Raw genomic sequence first — 19,542 nt, 5'->3', positions numbered from 1 at the left:
AATAGGTCTACATGGTATTTGAAAGACATAAAATATATGGTACTAAGATCACCCATAAAAGCTCGAAAGCTTATTTCTAATGGATTAATAAATAACGTGTGAAACATTGCGTTTTTGGGAGTTGATTTTAATCAACTCTCCTATGCAGTTACTCCGGCAAACCGAAAGTGAAACAGTGTTTGGACCTAAGCACAAATCATCACCACTGAAGGCTTAGTTCTTGAATATAATAGAAAAATTCGATCGAATGTATGCTGAAGCATTGTTTTTGAAGAAAAATTATTTATATAAACCCTTTAAAAATAGTCAGAATTTATATAAACAATTATATAAAATTATATACGAACAACTAAGATATTTTCGTAGGCTCATGTATTCCTACGCCAGAGTTAATATAGTCTCGTTCAACCAAACGCTCGGCTGTCTTCGTAAATCTCCGACAAGCAGAGAGGCTCTCTTGCTTGACGGAGATTAACGGAGTTCGTTCTGTTTGTAAATTGACAAAAATCTCTGGAATATTCTGGACAGTGAGGCCTACAAGGATCCGCGCCCGACATCCATGGACCAATTACGCCGCTGTCCTCAACGAGCATGGATGGAGATACCTCAGAAACATTTGATTTCTTTATTCATTTAGGGTATGCCAAACAGAATTAAAAATGTACTGAAGAACAAAGGTGGTCTATCTGGGTATTAAAAATTAAAAAAAAAAAAATTCACACGAGTTGTTTATTAATGAATCTAGGCTAAAGTAAATCACGGAACTTTCTTAACACCCTATATATACTTCTTTTCGACAAGGATATATCAAATTTTTGTAATTATAAATTCACAAGTCCTTTAAGATATTACATTACACGTTTATGTATCAGTTTGTACCATGGACAATGGTCTTCTCAGTCATATCAACATGATCAACACCCTCCAACTCTGATTCAAGACTTTTGTACTACTTGCATTTTATACCGTTATAACGGATATATACCTCTATTCATTTTGAATACATAGGCGTCGGAACCGGGGGGCTAGGGGGCTTAACTCCCCCTTTCCTTTTTTTTAGTTAATCAAAGTTAGACCTTACCGTTATACACATAGCATCCGGGAGGGGCCAGCCCCCCCCCCCCCCCCACTTTTTCTTGCAGCAAACGTAATTATTCCCAAACCATAAAACCTAAACAAAGAATGAAATATTAATAATGATATTGTCATGTTGTAAATTTTGAATTTACTGGGTGGGTGTAAATACAAAATTTACAACATGACAAGTTGTCATGTTGTAAATTTTGTATTTACACCCACCCAGTAAATTCAAAATTTACAACATGACAATATTGAAAATTGGAAATTATACTAGCGCCCCCCCCCCCCCCCCCCCCCCCCACTGATTAGGAATTTCATGATTTGGGGAATTAATTTTTTTTGGTAAGTAAGATTTTTTTTTTGAGGTATAGATATCCCCCCCCCCCCACGGATTAGGTGGGTTTTTTTTTTTATTTGCTTGTCAAGATTTCTGATGATTAGTCTAGCCCCCCCCCCCCCCCCCTTCAATTTGCTTCCGACGCCACTGGAAAATATGCAAAATATATACTTATACACAGAAATAATTATTTATACATTTTATATAATTTACTTAACACTGATGGTGTTGTAAACCCGGCTATTTGGACGCAGGTTTTCGTGATATTAATTTTAGATAAGCAAAAGTGAACCAACGGGAGATCACTCTGGTACATGCAGATCATCGATCATCTGAGCTCTTTAGTGTGAGAAGGTAACTTTGGATTATGGCTAACATATACTCAGGTTTGTCCACATGGTTTTGTTTACAATGTTGATTTTGTGCATAAGAATACATAAGATTAATAAAATTATCCGCAGATCACTATTGAAACAATTGAATTAACAGTCTGTAATGATTTGAGGTTATTATTTCAAGAATTAACCAAGAAGAAAATGAAGTAAACCGAATTTGCTCTTCCGTTTATATATTTTTTCTCTCAAAAATAAACCCCAGTGATCATTGATCAACTTTAAAGTTGCTATTAAAATAATAGTGCGAATTTTACAAAAATCTACAGAAGATATAGAATATGTTGTTTCGCAGACACATCCGCGTATTTGGACCTTTATACATGATATAAAAAAAGCTGATTTTGCTTGTCAAACTAGTCTGATCACTGGATTCCGATTTTTTTTTTTATCAAGAACAAAGGGAATAAATAACACGGAGAAAACAAATATGTACTGTTGTTTTCTTATGTTAATTCTAATGTCCCCGATTGAAAAAATTCAGACTCATGTGTGGATATTGTAATGATATCTCCTGTTCATCCTTTATGTCTTATGTGTAAAACTTTCTCAATATGACTGCAATAGGATCACACTGATTCAATTTGCCTGACTATAGATATTCAGGCGGTTCAGGTTCAAATCAATGTCTATAGTTCGTTATTATTTCTCCAAGCCTGTTACATTTGCAACCCCTGGAACTGACAGGTTAATTCCTGCCAGGGTAAAGAATTTGGGGATGTTTCTTTGAGAGTGAAGATCACCTTAAGGGTACGTTGGGTAGGAATGTGACAGTCAGACCTGTTTAATCACCAGCACCAGATACTAGTAGTTCAGTTGGTAGTTGGTAGAGCACCTGACTTGAGATTCAGGGGTTCAAAACCCACTCTGCCCTGTTATTATTTCTCCAATCACTTTACATCAGATATTGAGACCTTTACAAAGCTGTCAGCCATTTCATGCAACAAGGTATCATTTTGTGTTAATACATGTTATCTAAGAATTCTGGTGTGTTTTTTTCATTGTACTGTTTGAAGAATCACATTTGGCAGAGGAATAACCACTTTGAGTATCTGTTTTTCAAGTTGATCATATCAAAGTGGTTGGTGATAAAAAAATTTGGTGATGAAGATTTCATTCATATCTACTGTAGAAGCAGAAATATTCTTTAAGGATTTAATTTCGTTATTTATGTTGGCAGTATAAATCAACGAAATTAAATCCACGACTTATTTTTAACTTAAGTATCAATAATTACAGAGTTGAAATGCGATACACTTTAGGGATTACAATATGACGAATTAAATGCCAACATAATTGTATTTGGTTAAAAACAACTCAATTTTAACCCAACAAAAATATGTGCTTCTGCAGTATGTACCTAGTATGTTTACACCTTTTAAACGTCACAAATATATTTTGCCTGAGTGGTAATATGCTGCAAAATATAATGACAACTTTTGTCTTTTTTTTCAGGGATTTATACTAAGCTAAAGGATAGAAATTGTGACATAAAGGACCGATTGAAGCTTGCAAAGTTTGCCTGGTTCTCAGATAAAGTTATATTGCCCAACAAAGAACAGGTTCTCATTGATTTCCTAAGTGGGCTTCTTTTGAATAAGAAAAGGTAAGTTTTCTAAAATCTGATGTAAGCACATTAGGAGGAAAAGTACATGTACCTATGGCAAAGAAGTTCATGTCTTTACAGGGGATATGCTTTTCAATATCAACAACAAAATTTTTTTTAATGTCAGCTAGTTTGTTGGACTAAGATGTTATGACTAAGACTAGTAATGTATACTTTGTGAGTGATATGAAGTACATGTACTTTTAAACAGGAGTAATGTTTCTGAGAATGAAACTTGTCTAGTTTGGAGATGTTTATATGAAGTCCTACAGTCCAAGAAATGTCACAGTCCGGGCAAATCCAGGCAGACCTTGATCATCAAACCCTCCATCTGTCAGGTAAACGGCTCCGCAAGACCTCAGCCATATTGTTTTATTGATTCAATAGTCATGAGAAACAAATTGACACAGTCGTTCAGAGAAAATTCATTTAAGTAGAATTCTTCAAATATTTAAACCTTAATGTAACATAGCAAGGGAATCTTAATTCGTCTCAATATAGTTATTGTATGAAATGTGTTGCAAAATATATTATGCTACATCTTATGAATAAGAAATCTCATTATGTTTTGTTTTTCCATTGAAAAGTATGCACTATTTTATGATAATTGAAATTAAGTAGATAAAAAAAGTATAAAAAATGAATGAATCTTTCAGTATTGCAATCATTGATATATGGGAAATGAAATTCTTCAGCCCAAATCATGACCTACATGTAGTTGGCAGTGTCATACATCATTGAACCAATATTATTATTTTTCTACATCTATGAATTGTATGAACTTATGTGGTTAGTCATTTTTAACAGGTTTTGTGCAATAGCATTTTGCTGGAGTGCAAGAAAAACTCTGGCTGCACAGCAGATATCGTAGGATGTGCATTAGCTATTATACGATCTCCAACACTGTCCTATGTCTTCACATCAAAATATGACTTTCTGGTTTGTATTCTTCAGTGTTTTAGAAGTGTTTATTATGATTAGAATAGTTGTGATTTTTTACAAAATTAAAGTATTAAGCCTCCTTTTAAGATCAATTTTAAATACTAGTTATGGCATGTAAACCTCACCTGGGGCCCAGCAAAGGGCTCACATTCTCAAATTTGGTCCATAATAATTTTTTTTGTGCTGTGGCTATGGAAAGGATATTCATAGAAATGGGTCTCAAAAGTGTTTGCTATGCGCAGATGCATTTTCCTTCTCATACTTCACTACTGCTTATGGTTGCCTAAGCTTAATATTTTTTTGATAAATTGTTTTATTAAAGAATACAACATATATATGTATTAACATGTATTCAAGTTTTGCATCAGTAGACAGTACATGACAAGTAGATCTTTTTTTTGTATTAATCACTTTTAACAAAGATAATCAAAAGTTTATGTTAATATTTTTCGCACTCAGTTCAAGGACAGAAATCACAAGTTACAGAAACAATGTTCTATCTTGATATGTTGCTTCCATAGGTCAGACTCCTGAGTAACGTGTTACAATTGGTTGTACAAACAATCAAAGATGACAGAGTTATCCCTCCTGATTACATCCAGCTGTTACAGAGATGTACTTCAGCTTACTCAGTGTCCCAAAGAGCTCACCCACAGCAGGAAAAAGTAGGTCAAATCTCTTACCAAATTAGGTCACAGCTCCTGACAATGCCATCATTTATAAAATAAGGAAATTTATTTGTGTTTTGTTGAACATTTTACTCTTACAGATACATGTATTCCTGATAGTGACCATTATTTGATTATGAAAGTATTTAAAATGGGCCAGGTCCTTTTATATTTTCTGTTGTCTTATATCATTGAGGGAGATTTTTTGATTTCGTTCAATATGCAACCTTCAGAGAAATTTTTGCTTAATATGTCTAATATTTCATTCATGATTTCTAATTGGTAAATTTAACACTTAAACCTTGCTACATGCATGCATTTCCCCCCATGAATTCATCCTTCTATGACATGAACAAAGAATTTTTGGATATTTAAGAGTTATGAATAATTAATAAAGAAACATTTATCTATTATATTTTAATGAATTCAATGAAATTATGATGAAATAAATAAAAAATTATGTAAGCTTAGTCAAGTGAATCCCACACATTAAGCAAAACGGCAACTTTAATCATGGCTGCTTTAGAGAAGTGGTAATGTACCATAAAACACTCATGTAGGAATGAAACTCAATTAACAATGAACTGTTTAAAATACAAGTGATAAATACTGGTATTGATGCCATGCGTTTCTGTCTTAGCATTTCAGATAGGGACTGGCACTGCAGTCTATTTCCTGAAAACATGTTATATCAATCATTAGTGATACATGTAATTATGAATGTGCATAAGATCAGATCTTCAATGATACTAATATACAACTTATTTATTCAAAAACATACCACAATCCATGTTTACATAAAGAAATCTCTACCCTGTATTTTGCTCCTAGCTTGACAAATGACAAACAATTTTTTGATAAAGCATTAGAAATACCCATGTAAAGCGTTATTGAATTGAGGACCAAAATGAATAAATTATAAATGCAGACATTTATATTATGGTGATGCATTAGATATATTCAAGTTAAGCATTTTAACATTAAAACTATTAATTTAATTTTTAGGTTTTTCAATCGGTGGTTGACTGTTTACTGTCACCAATATTATTGTTGGAAAATGCGACAGAAAAATATCCTGAACTGAAAGATTGTGCTGAAATCTTGACTAATGTTCTTGACCAGGCACTGTTCCACAAGTAAGAGTTATTTTTCTTTCCTAAATGCATTTTTTGAAAAATAATTAAAGCACAAATTTTTACTCATGCAGTCTTGTAATGTGCAACTAATTGGTATTTTTGCGTTTGGAATTTTCAAAGACATTAGAACATTTAAAGGGTTGACACAATACATCTTAAAAATTTATTTTCTTTCCTTTAGAGAACACCACCCTTTTTACGAGAACTTCTTGTCATCAGTGGTCAGAAAAGATGAAGCTAAACATAAAGTTTCCAAGACAATTGAAAGTTTCTTTCATTCATTGTCTAACCTTCTCAGCAAACAGGTGATTGTGGTTTTTTTTAAAAATATGTACATATATAACATGTTTATCCGAATTTGTCCTTTAAATTTGTACTTGTATTTTAGAATTAGTCATTTAACTCAAGCGAATGAACCCTCCTCTTTTTGTCTTATAGAACAAAAGTATAAAAAAAAAAAAGCCAATCACTACTGAAAGAAAATATAGATTAAAAGAGGTACATGGACATGCCAGTTAGTAAACCCTAGTGAAGATTTTTGATAAGCGAGGAAAATTATTTCCAAAAGAGGAGTAGGGAGGTAGGGATTGGTCTGTTAGTCCGTCAATCTGTCTGTCCATCTGACATTGCTAATCCAGAGCATATTTTCATTGACTTATATAAAGCCACTTTATACAATGGGTGACAAAGGGTTAGCACTGAACTTGAACCAAGCTTTATGGTCCAACATTAAGGTTTTCCAGACCTATGTGTAGAATCCTTGTCCAGACCATATATTATATTCTCTTGGCCCAATCTGGCTCATACTTCACCAACAGAGTTTTTGTAGGTAAAAGATGCGCAGTGACATTGAACCAAGTTTCTAGGTTGAAGGTGAATGTCTCTCCTTCTCTGTGTCTAGCCATCTAATTATTTACTCCAGGTGACAACCTAGATTTGGAAATGTAGATCATTTTTTGATATTTCATGCTTATAAGGTTTCTGCTAGACAATTTACAGTAATTAAAACAATAATAATATTAAAACCCCACACAGTTAAATAACAGGTTTTTTGTTTGCTTCACAATGTTAATTGATCACAGGCACATGACCTTATATATTTTTCTCATAATAAATTTTATATACCCCATATCTAGAGTATTTTTTTTTTAACCTTTTATTGTCGTATCACTTAATATAAAGCAATATATTTGGTGCCAGGGTTGGGGCCCTGGGATCACCAACTACTAAGTTACATACAGTTATATATAAATATATAAACTTGTACACTTTCGTGAGAGGTTTTTCTCTTTAACATTTCTACATCATTCATCCAAACACATGCATATGAAAATACATGTATGTAGACAACTATAATTTTACGTTAATCTTGCTTTTGCAATAGATAATTGTATTACATCATCTGTAACTGCATAAAAAATAATTATCCTTTTTCTTAAAACATTATCAGGTTCCATCGCTTATTAAAACTTTCCATGTCACCATTTTTTTTATAGATATGTTTCTCACAGTGAAAGTAATAAACAATTTCCTCTTTGACCCTTTCAAATGAGGGTTTACAATTCTTGCTCCTACTTCTATAAATATGTTTTTTAATTATGCATATTATTAAATTAAATATATTGTAATCCTTGTAGTATTTTCCTAACAAAACATCAACTTTGTTTAGAGATATATCTATTCCAAACTGTTCTTTGAACCAAATCAATGCATTTTCCCAAATATTTTCAACAAATTCACATTCCCAGAAAAGATGACACAGTGTTTCTGGATATATCTTACAAAAAAATTAAAAAAATTCTGCAGTAAAGCTATCTGTTCCAGGTTTTTTGTCATTCTTAAAATTTTTGAGGGCTTGTAGCACCTCTTGTTTTGTAATTTCTGCATCTAAAATTTCTTTTATTATTTATTTTGGGGACCTCTACTTTTTGTAGTAAATCGTCTAGGTTTACATCATCAAGATCTTGATCTTTATTTGCATACAGTTGTTTATAAAACTTTTTTACTTCTTGTAATGTTTCTTCTTGTTTATTTATATGTTTACCCTCGATATCCAATTTGCTAATATTTTTGTTAAGGTGGCTCGACACACCAATGTATTATTTGATGGATCGATGAAGAATTCTCTTTGAGAAATGATTATTCAAAATTGACACCTATATCGGCCTCTGATTATTTTATATGAAATTTTTTGTATTTTTTTTTATAGAAACCGGAAACATCGTTTTAGCTGCGAACAAGATATATTAGAGCTAAAAATTTGTTATCAATTAATGCACAATACAATTATCTAAAAATGCATATCAAAAACGGCCAGATAAACTTTGAAATATTTTTGTAAAAAAAATATTTATGAAAATGATAAAAAAGGATTGTAGATATTTTTTAAATATATGGATAAAAACTGCAGATAAACTGTTACTCGCATTTAACAATTGCTGTACAATCATATTTCAACAAGAAATTGAAACCAAATAGTGAAATTAAAGTATAAATGGAAAATTTTAAAATCGAACCGATCCCGATTGTAATTAAACTGATCCCGAACGAAATCATATAAAGTTAGAATGAATTAGAATTTTTCAAAAATTTCAAGTTGTTTAGCTGTAAAATGGTTTCGTCATTTACTAACTTTATAATTTATATCAATTACTTAGAAAAAAACTGCAGTTTATTTGTAAAATTTCAATTTTAAAATAATTCTGATCGGGATCAGTTTTTTTTCAATCGGGATCGGTTCAAATTTGATAAATAGCAATGTTTCCAAAATTTCGCATTTTCATTTCAATTTCTTTGTAAAATATCTTTGTTTAGTAAATAGTTTATGTGACTATATGTTATTTTTGAAATTTTATCCATGGATTAAAAAGATATTAAAGATTTGCAATTTTGATTTTCAGAAATATTTTTTTCATTAAAAAATTAAACACTTGACCAAACGATCTTTGGCATGAATTTATTTATAATTATATTACACATTAATTGACAACAATTTTTAAGCTCTAATATATTCTGTTTGTCTGCAAAACAGTTTTTCCTATTTCACTGAAAAAATACAAAAAAATTCGTATAAAATAACTGAAAGCCGATATTGATCTCTGTTTTGTGGAATCATGTTTCAAAAAAGTTTCTCTATCGATCCATAAAATAAAATTTTGGTGTGTCGAGGAACCTTAACATAGTTTCGTTTTTCTAAAGCACAAAAATATTTTGTAGGCTTTTCTCCATCTTCTATCCACTTACAATGACTTCTTAGCAAAAGCCCCTTTAGTTCATATTTTCTAATTTCTTCTAGATCTCTCTCAAGGTCGTTTATCATATCTAAATATAGTGGCAAATGGTTAACAGAATACATATCATGTAAAATTTTAAAATTATTACTACCGATAATCTTTACTTTATGTTCTCTCCTTTCTCGCGTTAATTTTTACGACATTTGTATTGCCATATCTCTTATTTTCATCAATAAAACATCTAAAAATAAGTTGTCTGGAATTTCCAGTGTTGATTCATTAATACGATATTCATTATCAGTTTCTTTAATAATTTTTTTAACATTTATTACAAAGTCTTTATTCTTGAGTAGTGAATTATTAAAACGCCAGAATCCCTTTCCCTTTTTATAGTCATTTATAGTGATGTCTAATTCAATAATAGAATGGTCAGTCCTATAACCGGGTAGTATGTGTACATTATCAATAATTGATAGGAGTTCCTCCGACACAAGGAAAATGTCAAGTCTAGCTTGCTTTACAGGATTTTTTCTACTCCATGTATATTTTCTAACATTTGGGTTTTTGATTCTCCAGGGATCAACTAGATTGAATTTTGATTTTAGTTTTTAGCTCAAGTGAGCTTTTCTGATCAAAATTTGTCCCTTCTCTGTCGTCGGCGTTGGCGTTGTTGTTGTTGGCGGCGTTGTCGTTGTAAACTTTTCACATTTTCTTCTTCTTCTCCAGAACCACTGGGTAGATTTCAACCAAATTTGGCACAAAGCATCACTAGGTGAAGGGGATTCAAGTTTGTTCAAATGAAGGGCCACGCCCTCTTTAAAGGGGAGATAATTGAGAATTATTGAAAATTTGTTGGTATTTTTCAAAAATCTTCTTCTCAAAAACTATTTGCCAAGAAAAGCTTAAACTTGTGTGGAGGCATCCTCAGGTAGTGTAGATTCAAGTTTGTTCAAATCATGGTCCCCGGGGGTAGGGTGAGGCCACAATAGGGGGATCAAATTTTACATAGGAATATATAGAGAAAATCTTTAAAAATCTTCTTCTCAAAAACTATCAGGACAGAAAAGCTCAAATTAAAATGGAAGCATCCTCAAGTAGTGTAGATTCAAGTTTGTTCAAATCATGGTCTCGGGGGTAGGGTGGGGCCACAATTGGGGGATCAAGTTTTACATAGGAATATATAGAGAAAATCTTTAAAAATCTTCTTCTCAAAAACTATCAGGCCGAAAAGCTCAAATTAAAATGGAAGCATCCTCAAATAGTGTAGATTCAAGTTTGTTCAAATCTTGGTCCCCGGGGGTAGGGTGGGGCCACAAGAGGGGGATCAAGTTTTACATAGGAATATATAGAGGAAATCTTAAAAAATCTTCTTCTCAAAAACAATTAGGCCAGAAAAGCTCAAATTAAAATGGAAGCATCCTCAGGTAGTGTAGATTCAAGTTTGTTCAAATCATGGTCCCCGGGGGTAGGGTGGGGCCACAAGAGGGGGATCAAGTTTTACATAGGAATATATAGAGGAAATCTTAAAAAATCTTCTTCTCAAAAACAATTAGGCCAGGAAAGCTCAAATTAAAATGGAAGCATCCTCAAGTAGTGTAGATTCAAGTTTGTTCAAATCATGGTACCCGGGGGTAGGATGGGGTCACAAGAGGGGGATCAATTTTTACATGGGAATATATAGAGGAAATCTTTAAAAATCTTCTTCTCAAAAACTATCAGGCCAGAAATGCTCAAATTAAAATGGAAGCATTCTCAGGTAGTGTAGATTCAGGTTTGTTCAAATCATGGACTTGGGGGTAGGGTGGGGCCACAAGAGGGGGGATCAAGTTTTACATAGGAATATATAGAGAAAATCTTTGAAAATCTTCTTCTCAAAAACTATCAGGCCAGAAAAGCTCAAATTAAAATGGAAGCATCCTCAAGTAGTGTAGATTCAAGTTTGCTCAAATCATGGTCTCGGGGGTAGGGTGGGGTCACAAGAGAGGGGATCAAGTTTTACATAGGAATAAATAGAGAAAATCTTTGAAAATCTTCTTCTCAAAAACTATCAGGCCAGAAAAGCTCAAATTAAAATGGAAGCATTCTCAGGTAGTGTAGATTCAGGTTTGTTCAAATCATGGACTTGGGGGTAGGGTGGGGCCACAAGAGGGGGGATCAAGTTTTACATAGGAATATATAGAGGAAATCTTAAAAAATCTTCTTCTCAAAAACTATCAGGCCAGAAAAGCTCAAATTAAATTGGAAGCATCCTCAGGTAGTGTAGATTCAAGTTTGCTCAAATCATGGTCTCGGGGGTAGGGTGGGGTCACAAGAGGGGGATCAAGTTTTACATAGGAATAAATAGAGAAAATCTTTAAAAATCTTCTTCTCAAAAACTATCAGGCCAGAAAAGCTCAAATTAAAATGGAAGCATCCTCAAGTAGTGTAGATTCAAGTTTGTTCAAATCTTGGTCCCCGGGGGTAGGATGGGGCCACAAGAGGGGGATCAAGTTTTACATAGGAATATATAGAGGAAATCTTAAAAAATCTTCTTCTCAAAAACTATAGGCCAGAAAAGCTCAAATTAAAATGGAAGCATCCTCAGGTAGTGTAGATTCAAGTTTGTTCAAATCATAGTCCCTCGGGGTAAGGTGGGGCCACAAGAGAGGGGTGAAGTTTTACATAGGAATATATAGTGAAAATCTTTAAAAATCTTCTTCTCAAAAACTATTAGGCCAGGAAAGCTCAAATTAAAATGGAAGCATCCTCAGGTAGTGTAGATTCAAGTTTGTTCAAATCATGGTCCCCGGGGGTAGGGTGGGGTCACAAGAGGGGGATCAATTTTCACATAGGAATATATAGAGAAAATCTTTAAAAATCTTCTTCTCAAAAAATATCAGGTCAGAAATGCTCAAATTAAAATGGAAGCATTCTCAGGTAGTGTAGATTCAAGTTTGTTCAAATCATGGTCTTTGGGGTAGGGTGGGGCCACAACTGGGGGATCATGTTTTACATAGGAATATATAGAGAAAATCTTTGAAAATCTTCTTCTCAAAAACTATCAGGCCAGAAAAGCTCAAATTAAAATGGATGCAACCTCAAGTAGTGTCAAGTTTGTTCAAATCATTGTCCCTGGGGTAGGGTGGGGCCACAATTGGGGGATCAAGTTTTACATAGGAATATATAGAAAAAAATCTTCTTCTCAAAAACTATTAGGCCAAGAAAGCTCAAATTGGCGTGTAACCATTCTCAGTTAATGTAGATTTAAGTTTGTTCAAATCAAGGGGGGTAGGGCTGGGTCACAATGGGGGATAAATTTTTATATATAGAGGAAAAAAAATCTTCTTCTCAAGAACTATTAGGCCAGGAAAGCCCAAATTTGAGTGGAAGCATCCCCAGATCGTATAGATTTAAGTTTGTTTAAATGATAGTCCAGGGGTAGGGTGAGGCCACAATGGGGGATGAATTTTTACATAGGAATATATAGAGAAAATCTTTAAAAATCTTCTTTTTAAAGACTATTTGGCCAGAAAAGCTTAAACGTGTGTAGAGGCATCCTTGGGTAGTGTAAATTCAAGTTTGCAAAATCACAGTCCCTAGTGGTAGGGCGGGGCCGCGATGGCAGTTTGAATTTTTACATAGGAATATATAGAGGAAATCTTTAAAAATATTCTGGGAAAGTTTTCTGTCCAAAAATCAGTACTTAGTTTGAAAGCACAGGTTATGCAGATTTAAGTTTGAAGAAACCATGAATCCCTATAGAAAAGTGGGGCCATGAAATTGGGGGGGGGGGGGGGGGGTATATAGGAATAGAGAAAAATTTTCTTACAGGTACAACAATAAAAGGGGCTTGGTATTTACCAAAAAAAAAGATGTGGATAAAAATTGGCAGATTTTGAATTTTTTTAGCAAGATCTACTGTACTTAGTTGTTAAGATATTTTGATACTGTACTGCTAATTTGATCAGAGTTAAGGCAATTGTTGCTCAGGTGAGCAATGTGGCCCCTGGGCCTCTTGTTCTATTTCAATTTTATTTTTTGGATTATTTTCTCTAAGATAATTAAAACAATCTAATTGGTAATCTTGCACAATATTCCAATCCCCACACATAATTATAAAGTCAGTATCAAAAAAGTCATTTATTTTATCACTCAACTCAGATAAAAATTAGGATTATCCCTATTGGGCCTGTATAAATTGACTAGCGTAATTGAGTACTTGTTATCTATCATTATATTTGATATAATGAAATTTCCTTCATTATTGCTAAAAACTTTTAAAATATTTATTTCATTTGTGTTATTAAATAAGGTTAATGTTCCTCTTGCATCCGATTTACAGAGCTTATAAGCATCTCATTACCCCATTGAGCATAAACTGAGTTTTTATCTAATTCCGTACAGTGAGTGTCTTGTAAACAATAGATGGATGATTTATAACTTCTTAAATAGTTAAGAACATCTTTTCTTTTCATGGGATCATGTAACCCTCTGCAGTTTACAGAAGTTATTTTACACTTAGTCATTGATAAATTGTAAACTGTATTGCAAGTAAGCACCTATGCATGATACATTCACTCAACCCTTTCACACATGCGTCAAAAAAGACAAATACTTCCTGTATGGTAATGTAACAAAACATGTCATGAAAAAATATATAGTACAGATTTGGGTATCGCTAGTTTAAAGTATGTTATGAAATTCTAAATAAGATAGTAAACCTTATCTTAAATACATTGAAATGAGAAAACCATGTAATTGCTTATATAAACTCATACACAGGGGGACAGAAAAAAAACAAGTGTAAGTCCCCATGCGTCATTACTACATATCAAAGGGTAGGTCACCTTTATTTTAAACAATCATACTTCATTGTCTAGGGCACAGAAAAAAAAACAAATGTTAGTCCCTATGTTTAGTTACATACTACATATCAAAGAGAATACCTGTAAATCTTTTAATAACCAATACCTCGGGACTTATATAAACTCATACACGGGGGACAGGAAAATAACAAGTGTAAGTCCCCATGCGTCATTACTACATATCAAAAGGTATACCTGTAGCCATTATTTTAAACAATCATACTTCTGGGCACAGAAAAAAACAAATATAAGTCCCTATGTCTAGTTACATACTACGTCATATCAAAGAGAATACCTGTAAATCTTAGTTTAATAACCCAATACCTCGGGACTTGGGGGGAAAAAAAAGTATTAGTCCCCATGTGTGATTACTACATCTTAAAATCTTTTCTATCTTAGAAAATTCCTGTAAACTTCATGTATATACAGACCTACGAAAATATCTGTAAATTCATGCTTTGAGGCACAGGACAAAGAGTATACATCATTATAATGAATAAAGCACTTGCAAAAGATTTCTTCTCTTAAATTATTTGGTATTCTCTAATCACATCCATGAACACCGGATTATTACATCACAAAATTATCACGTTTTGTGTAACTAAACAGAAGCCTTGTATACGAGCCATTCTTTTCCATCTCTTGGACGATATTCCATAGTAACGTCATCTTTTGTTTCTCGGATTCTGGTCTTCATTCCCGATTTCCTGAGTTCATATGCCTTTCGAGCCAATTCCCCCTTCTTCTTCTTCAAATGCACCGGTAGATCTGTTCGAACAGCGTAGCCCTTTGGTAAGGTTTTGAATCTTGCTAGGTTTAAGATCATATTTCGGTCCTCCATGCGCATAACAGCCTCTGGTGCATCTGGTTTATAGGTGCTTTTAGGATTCTTTTGTACTCTGTGCGAGTTTTCAATCAGGATCGACTCTGCTGATTTTAATGAAATGCTTAGTTTCTCATGAAGAAATTTTACAATAATCTTATGGGTTACTTCACCTGTTTCTTTTGGAATGCCGTAAAATAATAAATTGTATTTACGTGATCTTGCCTCTTGTTTTATTATTCGATCCTGGAGTTCTTTCAATGCATCCTCCAGCGTGTCCATCTTGTCAACCTGTGGATTAATAACTTCATATCTAGAGAATTATTAGATATAGGGTAGATCTATATATTTTTATCATATTAAGAAAAATATATAAAGCCAGATGCCTGTGTAATTGATGTATTTAAAAAATAAGAAATAAAGTACACATTTTTGTGAATGTTGCAGAATAACTTCAGAGGTCAAGAAAAGTTGTTTAGAAATGCAGCATCTCTTTGATCTTGGCAATAACTGAAGTAGAATTCCAATTAATGTTGTATGATTACATGCATTATTTATGGAGCTTTTGGCTCAGGCAAAATTGTTCAAATATTTCTGTTTGTTGGAGGCATTGGCATTGTCCAGCATTTACTCTTCTTGTTTACATTTTTAAAGATCCAAAACCATAGCACAATGTATCCTCCAATGAAGGACTTTTGAGTTTTTTCAAGTTAAATGCTATGCCCTTTCTCCAATTCATTGGGAATAATGCAGTTGTTTGAAAAATCTTGTTAGGCCTTTTAGGTTTATTTTGTACCACCGTGATGTAGTTTTCATCATCTGTGTCCTTGCCTTCTCCTTTCTGTCATTTTACCACACTGTCTTTAACTTGCATGGTTTTAAAAAAGCTTTTAAAGCTATTTCTCATCAAATCATCAAAAGATACTTACCCCTGGTATTATTAAGACAACTGTATTGTAACATTGACCATTTAAACTGAAAAAGATTTTTTGTATATCAAAGCAATGACATTATAGACAATACATTTAACTAGTGCACTTATAGTGAATGTTATATTCTCCATTTTAGAAAGGTCAAGATTGTAACACAGACACAGATAAGATGGCCAGTCGGTATCTGACTGTCTTCTTTGAGAACTTCTTGTCCTACAAATGGTAAGCAGTAGATTTTTAAGTACAACTAGCTTGAACCAGTGTAATAGGATACATGTACTGTAATGGTGGTCAAGCATTCAGATTTAATTATTGTTCATTGTTTTTTATTAGCTCACCTGAGCCAAAGGCTCAAGTGAGCTTTTCTGATCACAATTTGTCCGTTGTCTGTCGTCGTCGTCGTCGTTGTTAACTTTTCACATTTTCATCTTCTTCTCAAAAACCACTGGGCAGATTTCAACCAAATTTGGCACAAAGCACCACTAGGTGAAGGGGGTTCAAGTTTGTTCAAATGAAGGGCCACGCCCACTTTAAAGGGGAGATAATTGAGAATTATTGAAAATTTGTTGGTATTTTTCAAAAATCTTCTTCTCAAAAACTATTTGGCCTGAAAAGCTGAAACTTGTGTGGAGGCATCCTCAGGTAGTGTAGATTCAAGTTTGTTCAAATCATGGTCCCCGGGGGTAGGGAGGGGCCACAAGAAGGGGATCAAGTTTTACATAGGAATATATAGAGAAAATCTTTAAAAATCTTCTTCTCAAAACCTATTGGGCCAGAAAAGCTCAAATTAAAATGGGAGCATCCACAGGTAGTGTAGATTCAAATTTGTTCAAATCATGGTCCCCGGGGGTAGGGTGGGGCCACAATGGGGGATCAAGTTTTACATAGGAATATAGAGAGAAAATCTTTAAAAATCTTCTTCTCAAAAACTATGAGGCCAGAAAAGCTCAAATTAAAATTGGAGCATCCACAGGTAGTGTAGATTCAAATTTGTTCAAATCATGGTCCCCAGGGGTAGGGTGGGGCAACAATGGGGGATCAAGTTTTACATAGGAATATATAGAGAAAATCTTTAAAAAATTCTTCTCAAAAACTATTGGGCCAGAAAAGCTCAAATTAAAATGGGAGCATCCACAGGTAGTGTAGATTCAAGTTTGTTCAAATCATGGTCCCCAGGGGTAGGGAGGGGCCACAAGAAGGGGATCAAGTTTTACATAGGAATATATAGAGAAAATCTTTAAAAAAATCTTCTCAAAAACTATTGGGCCAGAAAAGCTCAAATTAAAATGGGAGCATCCACAGGTAGTGTAGATTCAAGTTTGTTCAAATCATGGTTCTCAGGGGTAGGGTGGGGCCACAATGGGGGGATCAAGTTTTACATAGGAATATATGGAGAAAAAATTTAAAAATCTTCTTCTCAAAAACTATAAGGCCAGGAAAGCTCAAATTATAATGGAATCATTTTCAGGTAGTGTAGATTCAAGCTTATTCAAATCATGGTCCCCGGGGGTAGGGTAGGGCCAAAATGGAGGGATCAAGTTTTACATAGTAATATATAGAGAAAATGTATAAAAATCTTCATCTCAAAAACAATTAGGCCTGAAAAGATCAAATTAAAATGGAAGCATCCTCAGGTAGTGTAGATTCAAGTTTTTTCAAGTCATAGTCCCTGGGGGTAGGGTGGGGAAAACAATGGGGGGATCAAGTTTTATGTAGGAATATATATTAAAAATCTTCTTCACAAAAAATATTTGACCCGAAAAGCTCAATTGAAATTGGAAGCATCCTCAGGTAGTTTAGATTCAAATTTGTTCAAATCATGGTCCCTAGGGGTAGGGCGGGGCCACAATGGAGGATACATTTTTATACATAAAGAAAATCTCTAAAAAATCTTCTTCTCAAAACTATAAGGCCAGGAAAGCCTAAATCTTAGTGAAAGCATTTCCAAATCGTATAAATTCAAATTTGTTAAAATAATAGTCCAGTGGTAGGGTGAGGCCACAGTGGGGGATGAATTTTTACATAGGAATATTTAGAGAAAATCTTTAAAAATCTTCTTTTTAAAGACCATTTGGCCAGAAAAGCTTTAACTTGTGTTGAGGCATCCTCGGGTAGTGTAAATTCAAAATCACAGTCCCTAGTGGGCAGGGCCGTGATGGCAGTTTGAATTTTTACATAGGAATATATAGAGAAAATCTTTAGAAATATTCTGGGAAAGTTTTTTGGTCCAAAACTCAGTACTTAGTGTGAAAGCACAGGTTATGCAGATATAAGGTTGATGAAACCATGATACCCTAGAGAAAAGTGGGTCAACAAAATGGTGGGGGGGGGGGGGGGTATATAGGAATAGAGAAAAATCATCTTACAGGTACAACTACAAAAGGGGCTTGGTATTTACCAAAAGAAAGAGGTGGATAAAAATTGGCAGATTTTCAATTTTTTTTAGCAAGATCTACTGTACTTAGTTGTTAAGATATTTTGATACTGTAATGCTAATTTGATCAGAATTAAGGCAATTGTTGCTCAGGTGAGCGATGTGGCCCCTGGGCCTCTTGTTAAACTTATGATTAATTTGACCATTTGAAAAAAATCAGTCGAGCATTTCATGTGATATTAAAGAAAAGCATAACCCGTTTTATTATGTTAACAAAATATGCAGTAGATTAAGCTCATGATCGCAATCTGAATCTTTTACATGTAAAGACAATGAAATGTACAACTACACCGAAACATATGCAAACATATAAAGAAAAGATTTTGTAATAAATCATGAGAAATTCCTGGTTTATCTTATTTTGTTAAAATTTTTTAAATGTAATTTGAGTTTAGCTGTTTTTTATCCTACATTCTAATAATGACTTTCAGTGAATCAAACAAAGGGTAGTCAATTTTTCACCTACCGGTACTTATATTTTCCTATTCCTATTTCAACAAATATTTTTAGCCACAGAATTTGAATTAAAGATGCATCAGTAGCAAGCATTGTATATTCTGATTATTTTTTTTCAGCCATAGTGATAAGCCTTTGACAGGTTTTCACCTGTTGGTCCACATCTGTGGCCTGCTAGGGGTCAAGGACGACACTTTGGGGCTGTGTAAACCACCGCTGTCGGAGCAGGATGTGGTAGCCGTGGTGTCTAGTCTGCTGAGAAGTTTACTGAAGCATGACATTTACAGTCAGCCGCAGGATGCCGCAGAGGACAACGTCCAGCTCAAGTTTTACAGCCATGTCCTGGTTGTTGTTTTACAGCACAGACAGTAAGTTCTTGTTTTGAAGTCGGTCTCTGTCACATGTAGAGTTGGTACTTATTGATACAAATCAACTTCAGATGTATCTGTTTATTAAATCAACTATCAGAAAAAAAAACTTTCTTTCTGAGAAACTGATTCCAATGCATAATGTTTAAAAAAAACCCTGGTATTTGCCAGTGTATTTTTCTCAAGGATATTTTATTAAATGTCAAAATGCCAGTCAAATTTACTGAACTATGAATCATATCATATTTCATTTTAAATTTATAGCTTTTGTAGTCCGAGTATTAATTTGAC

At 33.7% G+C, this 19,542-nt stretch overlaps 1 protein-coding gene across 1 annotated transcript in view; it reads left to right on the top strand.

Moving 5' to 3' along the window:
* Positions 1 to 1,756: 1,756 nt before the first annotated feature.
* The window catches only part of LOC128166496 (unhealthy ribosome biogenesis protein 2 homolog), a 41,025-nt gene continuing 23,239 nt past the window's right edge, over positions 1,757 to 19,542 (top strand). The window contains exons 1-9 of the mRNA XM_052831698.1: positions 1,757 to 1,803; positions 3,265 to 3,415; positions 3,627 to 3,753; positions 4,223 to 4,354; positions 4,879 to 5,022; positions 6,031 to 6,161; positions 6,343 to 6,466; positions 16,130 to 16,215; positions 19,003 to 19,251. Coding sequence (XP_052687658.1) covers positions 1,785 to 1,803; positions 3,265 to 3,415; positions 3,627 to 3,753; positions 4,223 to 4,354; positions 4,879 to 5,022; positions 6,031 to 6,161; positions 6,343 to 6,466; positions 16,130 to 16,215; positions 19,003 to 19,251 — 1,163 coding nt within the window. The 5' untranslated portion in view covers positions 1,757 to 1,784. The remainder of the gene's footprint in view (positions 1,804 to 3,264; positions 3,416 to 3,626; positions 3,754 to 4,222; positions 4,355 to 4,878; positions 5,023 to 6,030; positions 6,162 to 6,342; positions 6,467 to 16,129; positions 16,216 to 19,002; positions 19,252 to 19,542) is intronic.

Source organism: Crassostrea angulata, chromosome 10 (genome assembly GCF_025612915.1).
Source record: "Crassostrea angulata isolate pt1a10 chromosome 10, ASM2561291v2, whole genome shotgun sequence".
In the NCBI taxonomy this organism is placed as follows: Eukaryota; Metazoa; Mollusca; class Bivalvia; order Ostreida; family Ostreidae; genus Magallana; species Magallana angulata.
This window is presented reverse-complemented; position numbering and strand designations above follow the sequence as displayed.